We start from the raw sequence: 10,000 nt of genomic DNA, 5'->3' as shown, positions 1-10,000 counted from the left end.
CCTTAAAATTTTATGAAAAAAATTGAGAGCAGATGGGTGAAAGGAGGTCAAAGGTCTCTATTTATATTCTGTCCGAGATTGTGACATCATTACCTTCGGCGGTTCGGTTAATTTGTGGCTCCCAAGATGAAAGTTGGAGGATTTTTGTGGCTGCGAGCGAATCTATGTTTGTCAGCCTATTTGCAACGAATTTCAGACAATTAACCCGGGACTTCCTACTTAAATGATAGCTGAACCTAAGCTTTAACTGGCTTTAACCATCACTAAAGATTTAAAGCGATTTATAGAGCGAATGGTCATGGACTGGAAATTTCGATGGTGGACAACAGATGTCAATTCATAATGAACTGCATGTATTTGATAGTTTTGTCTTAAGCAGACCTTTTAGTTCGCCACGCAGCCGTGCAGAACTGTGACAATGCAAATTCGCAGGTTGAAGCTGATGAAGTCAGTCACCGTTAACGATGACGACATGGCGGAGATGACTCAAGCGTCAGTCGTGGGCGTTAAACGTCCGATAAGTAAAATTAAATAATTCTCCCGCGAGCCAGTGTGGCCCTGGAGAAATTCGCTTACCTATCTAAGTCTTCCTTTCGATGAAGCATGAAGATTTTTCGAGAATTGCGATAATTTTTTTCAAACGGACAGGCCTTCCTTGGACTTCAGAGTGCAGTACCACGGCGGTAAAGGATCACAAGCTAACAAATTCTGCTGCATCTAAGCTGCAAGACGTTTGATGTAAATTATTTAGATTACTTTAATAGTCATGTCATTTTAAGGGCTCAAGAAAATTATGTCTCGTTGCTAGGATCACCAAACACGTGGGAGTCGACGCACGTTTCGTAATAAACATGATATGATGTCAGTTTCTGACATCAAACTGTCACGTGAGCTTGTTTGTTCCAGATCGATTGGGAAATACAGTCACAATAGGCCAAACATAGTGACAAAAGACTTAAATATATATTATTATATATGGCCAAATACTTGTCTGAAAAGCTGAAATCAAATCTCTGACATGGATGAAACAGAGGGTGTTTTATATTTTGCTGCGAGAGAGAAATTTGACACAACGATGGAGTATAGCGAAAGTTCAGACAGTGGAGTCACGTCCGATTCGGATGGAGAATCTGTCGATTATGAAGATTACTGCAAGAAATTTCAAGATGTAGTGAGGTAAAGCTCGAACCAATGACTTGTTCTATAAATTGAATATCTTTGCGAGGGTCTTCGCATCCTGTAAGGTGAAATTTTGCCCAAAACAGGCGTTAAATAGGATGGATCCTGTTGCGAAATTATATTATATCCGCAACCGTGCTACCAGTCACGGAGATATCCGTAAAGTATTGCTTTTAAGTGTAGGTTTACAGTACAGTGCTAAAGCAAGCCTTCGCTTTAATTGAGCTAAGTCTTCACAACAACATCACAGGGAAAGAACTCGTAAGGGTTTCGTTCAGCTTCAGCATTATTTTTCGCACAGTTCAGCTCTGCGACGATCGCATAATTTCGCGCTCATATTCAAGGTAAGCAGCCTCACCGCACTTTGTCTTTATAAACGGATGACATTTCTCTTCAAAATATGTGTAAGTTTCTCAATTTTACCAGCTCCCAGACAGATGCAAATTTATCAGAGTAATGTAGCGATATTTGTAATGAATTACTGGTGAGACCATATTTTCCTCAAAGGACCGCTACACATTTGGTAACGCCTCCGAAAAGTTGTTTACAAGATGGAAAGCCATTTGGGGGATTAACCTGCTCTGCGTTTTATCCGTAAAGACAGTCGGTTTATACATCGCATGTCAATTTAAGGAATTGTGGTGAAGAACAAGTTTAAGAACCCCGTGATCTATTCATTATACCCGAAAAGGCAAAGAGGTCCTTTCAACTGAATTGCTGCTGAAATAGAGTTTGTAAACAAAGAATGAAATAATTTAACGAGTTTGAGAATTTGACAGTGTTTTTATCTCGCCAAGGATAGCATGAATTCGGGAAAATGAGGGCACTTTTAAGGTCTCTGTGACTCAGCTTCAAACAATTCTAACCGTACTTGTTTAGGGACAAATGGACTAGAAGAATATCGCCCAGAACTTTGAAGGGAATTCGAAAGAACCGTAAAATTATTTACAACCTGTAGGGCTAAAACTATTATTATTATTTACGAAGTTGCATTTTTTAAGGGAAAACAGAATCATCAAAACTGCACGTTCTTCGTCATTTCAAGGATGCAAGAGATCGTGACTAAAAGAGACGTGACTAGTGAACTAAAAGTAAATATTTACTTAGGTATATGAAATGAAGCCATTTGAAATGCAGTGATCGTGACTTTCCACACACGTGTAGCTCGAGAAAGTTGAAGATGAAACTCTTTCCAGTGATTCCTATTCTAATAGCCTTTAAAAAAGTGTAGAGATTTTTGGGTTTTGAGTATGACTTGTTGGTGTTTGCATAAGCCCCATTTACACGAGCAATTTTTCCTTGACAAGTTTTCCTTGACAAGGAAAAATTGCTCGTGTAGATGGGGAATTGTGGACAAATTTTCCTTGTCAAGGAAAATCTGGCGTGCTAGCTTTTCCTTGACACGGAAAAATTGTCAAGTCAGAAATTTGCTCGTGTAGATGGACAACAAGGAAAATGTGACAAGGATATTATTGATTTGCAGCACTTGTCAAGGAAAACTTGTCATATTTTTCATTTACTCTACCAAGGAAAACTTGTCAAGGAAAGACTTGTCAAGGAAAACTTGCTAGTGTGTACAGTCGGCAAGTTTTCCTTGACAAGTGGACTTGTCAAGGAAAAATTGCTCGTGTAAATGGGGCTTATATAGTTTATATCGCAAAAAGGTTGAATGATTAATTTGTTTTAAGACTTGTGGAGCACCATACGTAGGCTCGATTTTCTGCTGTTCAATTCCCGAATCAGCGATTGGTAATCGAGCCTAACCTCCATAGAGATTGCTGATTTTTTTCACTATTTTTTATGTTTTTTGACTAAGATGCAGCAAGTCAGTGGCCCATGAAATGAATCACGTTTTTGTGTGATAACAAAGGCAGGGAGAAAAAGGAAGTTCTTTTTGTCCTTATGTAATGTCTAGAGGTCAGAGGTGAATTAATTTAGCCAAATGCATTAAAATGACGAACATTGTTTATAGCCTTAAGGCCATATGTCGTTTTATTTTTTGTCTAATGGCATGTCCCACACTAGAAGGCAAGTTCATGATTAAGCGCTCTTTCTTCCATTTCATTTGTAATGATTTTCTGGTAGCCAGTTTTAACTTGGAGAGGTGACAAATGGTAAAATCCCAGACTCGCCAAGACCCTTGTTTGCAAATCCCAGATGGACACTAAAATAAATGCAATATAAACAAGACTTTGAGACTCCTCGCAAAGGCTGTCGCGATTTCGAGATCAGATGAAAAGTTTGCAAGTGCCAAGATTTTGCAAGTATCATTCGCCTGACCCCTACTTGGTGAAGAAACCTGTTCACACACGTCAAATACAAATTTTTGGAGGGTTTTGTCATCAGTGTACTTTCCGTAATTGTCATCTGGGTTCCTCAGTGTGTGGGTTACATGAACAGTGCTTTCATGTAACTGTATTTCTGTTTTCCTTGCAATAAGATAAATACTGCACCAAAAATGTACATGCACTTTGTTTCCAGTTTTTGTTACAACTTACTCTGGACAAATTCTTTTGATACAAAATGTCTGCTTCCAAAGATGTAATTCCATTTAAATTATTTTGTAAATTACATGTCCTCCAAAGGCAGATAGATTTACTCTTGATGTTGCTGGGTTGTGAATTTAACAAGATGCGATCTGTTATGGAATGTTATACGTGACAAACGTCACATGCTCTAATTAACAGAGTCCATGTTTTTGTAACTTGCAGCAACCCAGAGTTCTATTGGGGTTGACAGGGTTGACTTGTTATATCAATATTCATCACTAAAATTACTGTAGATCACAGTATCACTCTTTCTTTCTCGAAAATCATTTTTTAATTAATATCTTGTTATTTCTTTTACTCAGAGCTCTGTGACTTTCAATAATAATACTCTAGGCCATTTCCGAGTTCATGTCAGCCTCCTCTTCAAAGCGAGTCTAAGTGCGTAGTTTTTGCGATGGTAATTTGTTCTACTTTACATACGAATGAAAACGAATTTTCATAAGAAAAACTTCGCACTCAGAATCACTTTGAGGAGGAGGCAGACATGAACTCGGAAATGGCCTATTTCATGAATGATGTACATTTACATGTAGCCTCAGCTAGTCCAGAGAGTGACTTATAGATTTTACTCTGTCTAAGGTCAGGCAATTTTGCTCAATGTTAACGGGGGTCACTTGGTCGTTCTTGTTATTGGCTGTCTGCACTTTTTTTCTCTTTTAGATTGATCTGCAGAGTTCTTTTCCTTGCTGCAGTTTGTGCATAGTAATTAGTAATTTTGGGTCATCCTTTGACTGACATGTTCAACTGACAACAGATTATTCAAGCCCCAATTGACAAGTAAAATCTTCTATGTGTGAGACAAAGTAAAATCTAAGGATGATTTCCATTTGACAGAACTGACTGCCCAGATGGGGCATTTGGAAGGACTAACTCTACAAATTTTGAGGATGATATATACTCCTCCAGGAGAATGCAAGGGATAATATTTGTCATGCAAGTGTTCCTTCAAATTGTTGCATTTTCTTATGGGTCTGGCCAGGTATTTCTGACAAAAGGAAAGCACCCCAAGTCTCACTCGTAGGACTAAAAGTGGTAATGATTTTTTTCCCTTTCAGAGAGATAATGGTGCGACAAAATGAAGTTCTTTGGAGTCGACGGTACCGCGACTTGCCCTGTCACAACATTGTACCAGCAGGTGGTGAGGTTTACGCCGCAGCCACTGGACCAGGGGAAGGTGTGAAAAACATCAGTCTTGAACCTGTATCACCCAGCAAAAAATTGGAATGGAAGAAAAACAAACACAGCAAGGGCTGTGAACCATTTGGCGAGTGGACAAAGCGCCACCCAAGAGCTTATGGCATAGGGACTTCACTGTATGACTGCGACCCGGTAACTAATCTTACAAATGGTGATCCTGTGGCCGATGTGTATGCAGTGGTTGCTAGCGAGAACAGCTGTATCTTAGCATTGGCGGATGGTGTGAACTGGGGTGAAAAGTCAAGGCTTGCTGCTCGCTGTGCCATCGCTGGATGTCTGCAGTATTTAAGCAGCCACCTGCACAAAGCCACAAGCACCCATGCGATCATGGATACTCTCTTGAATGCTTTCCACCATGCACAAAACTGCATCATGCAGAAAAATGCTACAATGACAACACTATGTGTTGCTGTGGTTTGTCAACTTGAAGCAAGTGACAGATGGGGGCTGTGTGTTGTCAATGTTGGTGATAGTCTCGCATTTACTTATAGAAAAAATAAAGGGGTCCAAGAAGTGACTATTGGCTCGCACCATGAAATTGAAGAAAGGGACATGAGTTGCCCAGGTGGATCTCTAGGTCCAGTAGATGGTTACAACCCAGATTTAAGAAATCTTACCTTCTCTTACACAATTGTTGATCCAGGTGATATTGTTTTTCTTACAAGCGATGGAGTTTCGGACAATTTTGATCCTGTTGTGGTGCAATGTAAACACTGCGAGATTCCTGATTTAAAACGTTCCAACAGCTTGGACTCAATGCTGGATGTGATTTCAAAGAGTGCTCATACCTCAAAATACCACTATCTCAATAGCAGTAAAAGTGATCATGACATTCCTGATTATCAAACGTATGATGTTCCTACGGCAAGACACAGAAAGATGCTCGATACAATGACAGAGGTACGGTACAGTATAAAGAAGTGTTCACACAATGTTTGATGTATCACAGATGAAATTACATAATGAAATTACATAATGTGGTATTGCCGTCTCAAAATCGCAATTTGTTTTTAAGAGTGGGTTATAGATGGAAGAACTTTTCAATAGACAGATCAGTGCAAGGATTACTAGACTTTTTCGTTTTGTCTGTTTCATCAAGCCTTTTTATTGGGTGGGCGACTTTCATATCACAGATAACTGCATGTTTTATTAACAGAGGGACTCAAATAATATTTTTAGTGTCTCACTGCTATCAATCAGTGTAGCAGGCATTATTGAGATTGTGATTGGTTGATGTTGGCCGGCCTCTTTGTTGATTTTGTTTTGAAGTGTCTTCATTGTTACACACTTTGAAACTGAAAGCAATAAGTTAAAGTAAAACTTTTGTGTACTTAGCTGAGCAAATGTTTGGCAAATTAATGTGCAGAAACAATTATTTTGGACTTTGAGTTGTTCACAGGAAAGAAAATGTACTTCAGGCCTGGAACAACTTCATTGAGTCACAGGAAGTGCCATCCCTGTCTTAATAGCCTTCTAATTTGAGTGTAGTTAATTACATTTATTATATGGCTTGTGTTTGTAGCCGATATAAAGCACGGTCTGATTGGCTAATTGTGACTGATTTGTAGGGCATTATTCTCCCGTAATGCCCATGGGCCGATTACGGGCTTGCAAAAACAAAGCAAAAGGTAATTAAAAAGCCATATAATAAACTACTTACTAACCGAGCTAGCTCGAGCCGTACTTAGCTCTTATTAACCGAGCAGGAGGTCTGTATGGGAGAATCTTGACCGAGGTCGTGAGTACAGACCGAACGAAGTGAGGTCTGTACACACGACCAAGGTCAAGATTCTCCCATACAGACTGACTAAGCTCGGTTAATAAGATGTTTATTAATATGGTTTGTACTAACTGATATTCTGCTTGCTAACGGCGATGAGTGGCGATGAGCTGAACTTAATTCTGTCAAAGTTTGCTCGTCATCCTCTCTTTTGTCATCATGCTGTTTGGCACTTCCATAAATAAATATTGGTAGAAGAAAATACTCAATAGTTTTGCATTTTAGTTTGCATCTTTTCACCGCAAAACATTACCGGTCTAGATGTTGGTCTAGATGGGAAAATCGAGCGCAGCGAGGTCCGTACTGCCACGACCTTGGGCCAATATTCCCCAGTACGGCGCGCGTGCTCAGTTAGTAAGAAGTTAGTATGTGACAACATATATGTGCCTTCCACAAATTAATATCTTTAATTTACATTCCTTTCACTCAGGTTATCCAACAAGAATGTGTGGAAGACAGCATTTCAGCAATGGGAGTCTGTGCCAAACTGCTCTCTCATGTCTGCAGGTGTACTGAAAGAAAGCGTGCCTTCCTCGAACAAGTTGATCGAGATGATCACAAACTAGCTGCGTTGAATCGGGACTTGCAAAGAGTGAGAAACAGAGAAATCTCCAGGCGCATTCATGAGCTGCCAGGGAAGTTAGACCATGCTGCTGTGGTGGCTTTCGAGGTGGGCCACTTCTCAGCAGATCCGATGAAATTGCATTTACCCGGAGGGAAAGCAAATGGAAGCCGCCGACAAAGCTCTTTTTATGACATCTTTATGGGACTCATACGAAGTGTCAGTAATAGCAGTAGTAGCAGTAGAAGAGCATCGGATAATGAGGAAGTTGAAATGGACAGTCGCAGCAGTGATTCTTACACTGAACTCTACTCACTATTTGGTAATAATCAACACTTTTAAGTTTTAACGTAGTGGCTGTTTACCCTTGACAAGCAGCATCCAGTCGATTCCCTCTTTCATGAAGTCCTAATCATAAGATAAAACTCCTGAAGGGGAATTTTTTCCGCAGATCATATTCATAATTTCTTTTTGGTTTAAATTGAATTTAGGAATGTTGAAATGATCTTAAAACAGCATCGTCAGGGTTTTACAAAGTACATATTGATGGCCACAGTCGACTTGATTCCCTCCTTGCTCTGGTAGGCCTCTTTACTTTAATATTCTTTGAAAATTCTCAGAGTGGAATGTACAGGGATTAAATCCATTCCTTCCAATAATTATAGTTCTTGAGCATTCTGGGACTGAGAATTGAAAGGAAACTTGAAAGAAATAAGGTGGAACATTTTGGTCATTTCATTATTAGAATGCTACAGTAAATTGCCAAATTTTCAGAAAATTTGAACTGGTGGTCCAAAATGTTGAACCAGTTTTTTTCTATGGAAATATGTATTGTATTTCAGTCAATTTCATTATTCTTTTTTAAGAATCCAGTTGTGCAACAATGGACTAGCCACTGCTACTACAGTCGTGTTTTTCATAGTAGTCTTACTGTGCTACAGTGTGTGTAGATATCTTGGAAAGGATCTAGAAGAGTAGTATTCTATTCTCTCCAGCACAAAATGTTTAAAAGTAAATTAAAGCTATTTTTCTACTACAGTACTTTTTTCCTTTTTTATATTTAATTAACCCTTTCACTCCTGTAAGGGCCAATGAGACTTGTAGATTTTACTCTGTCTAACGCCAGACGATTTTACTCGTCAATGGGGAACCCCACACGAGTGAAAGGGTTAAGGCAAAAATAAAAAAAAGAAAGTTGATTGACTTTCTATTGATATGCTGGCTTTTTTGATCCCATGCTTTCAAAAATATATTACTACTCCACTAGTAGAATATTTATTTTCCTTTGTCTTTCTCACTTTATATACCAGTATTTTTGTCTTGAATGAAGAATCTTTGCTGTTTGATTTGTTTGTGTGTGGCAAGGAAAGCAAATGAACAGTTATTGCTGAGAACAAATTCGACGTACACATTCCTTCCTCTAGCCCTTGAGCACTGCTCGCAGGTCAATGGTCATTGTTATACCAAAACTGAAACTAAATTATTGTTCTTAACTAAGCCTATCCACTGTGCAAAAGTGGTGATATCATAACAGTTGTTTCGATTTACATTACCGGTATTAAAGACTGCACAGTTTCAGTGTTAAAAAAACAATGATATTTGACCTGTGAAGTTATAATTTTTGAAGTCTTCTGCCTCAAGAGTCTCATTAGCATGCATTATCGTTTCATCACTCCAAACCTCTTTGTTGTCGTGCAGTGCAAAAATGTGGAAAAGAAATTTATTGCAAAATTTTTCTTGATGAAATTATCACTTTTGAATGAAAAGTTAAATTACACTATTGGTTTTTTTATATATATATATATGCATATACTTCATAATCAAAGTCGTTTGACCAGAAAGACGTCAAAATTCTTTTATTTCTCATACATTCTTGTGGTACGTGTATGACCACAGCATTTAGAATTTCCAAGAAGAGAATATCATTTTTATATGTATGTAACTATAATAGTAATTCATTTAAATAGTAACTAATATTTTTTCATCGAAGAAATGCGAGTTGTATAAAATATAGATAAATTCTCACAGATTGTTAATTATTACATTTCTATGTAATGTAGATCACTTATGAAGTAAGGTACGTAGCACAGCTACAGTAAACAAATTATCAAAGTTTGGTGTTAATTACTTTTTGAAACTGAAATTTACAGAGAAACTGTCAATAAAGACTTCTACTGATGTCATAAAAATATATGCAAAAATGTTTTATTGAAGTTTTATTGAATGTCCCCATTAACCCTTTTTAAACCCAAACTGAACCTGAACCGGCCATACTTAGTATTTAACTCTAACGCCAGCCGATTTTACTTGTCAATGGGTTAATAATTCTGACCACCACTGCTACCATTGTCATTGTCACCACCACTGTCACCATCATTGTCAGCATTACTGGCTGCAGCAGAGACACCGGTGCCACCATCATTGTCAGCAACACTGGCTGCAGCATCAGCATCAGCATCACTATTATCGTTATTACTATCACTGAAACCCCACTATTGTAATCTGATGGTGCAGATGGAAAATAAGTAAACAGAGAAAGAAATGGGATGGTTTGGCATGTTCAAAGAAGCTCAGCTTTGATATGTGGGGAGGATGGTTTCCATACCCAGGGGATTAAAAATAAGGGAACTTTAACCCATTCACTCCTCCGTTGCCCCAGGATGCCGATGCCCCAGGGGTCAATGTGCTTATGGAGGGGACACTTAGGTGCCCAAGACACCCCCAATTGGACAG

At 38.6% G+C, this 10,000-nt stretch overlaps 2 protein-coding genes across 7 annotated transcripts in view; one reads left to right on the top strand and one right to left on the bottom strand.

Annotated features, from left to right (window-relative positions):
* LOC138023511 (PP2C-like domain-containing protein CG9801) overlaps positions 1-9,456 on the top strand; it is a 30,481-nt gene extending 21,025 nt beyond the window's left edge. For 4 of the 6 annotated variants that reach the window (XM_068870510.1, XM_068870511.1, XM_068870512.1 and 1 more), the window contains 2 exons: positions 4,784-5,825; positions 7,136-9,456. In XM_068870510.1, the coding sequence (XP_068726611.1) occupies positions 4,784-5,825; positions 7,136-7,609 (1,516 nt within the window). In that variant the 3' untranslated portion in view covers positions 7,610-9,456. Of the gene's footprint in view, positions 1-875; positions 1,177-2,180; positions 2,271-4,783; positions 5,826-7,135 lie in introns of those variants that run through there. The other 2 variants (XM_068870513.1, XM_068870507.1) reach the window with 2 other exon arrangements.
* The window catches only part of LOC138023512 (SET domain-containing protein 9-like), a 4,959-nt gene continuing 4,080 nt past the window's right edge, over positions 9,122-10,000 (bottom strand). Inside the window, exon 4 of the mRNA XM_068870514.1 lies at positions 9,122-10,000. This exon is cut by the window's right edge and continues 1,167 nt beyond it. The gene's annotated coding sequence lies outside the window, so the exon portion shown is untranslated.

This window comes from Montipora capricornis, chromosome 11, assembly GCF_036669925.1.
Source record: "Montipora capricornis isolate CH-2021 chromosome 11, ASM3666992v2, whole genome shotgun sequence".
Lineage (NCBI taxonomy): Eukaryota > Metazoa > Cnidaria > Anthozoa > Scleractinia > Acroporidae > Montipora > Montipora capricornis.
The sequence above is the reverse complement of the archived record's forward strand: the minus strand, read 5'-3'. Positions and strand labels throughout refer to the sequence as shown.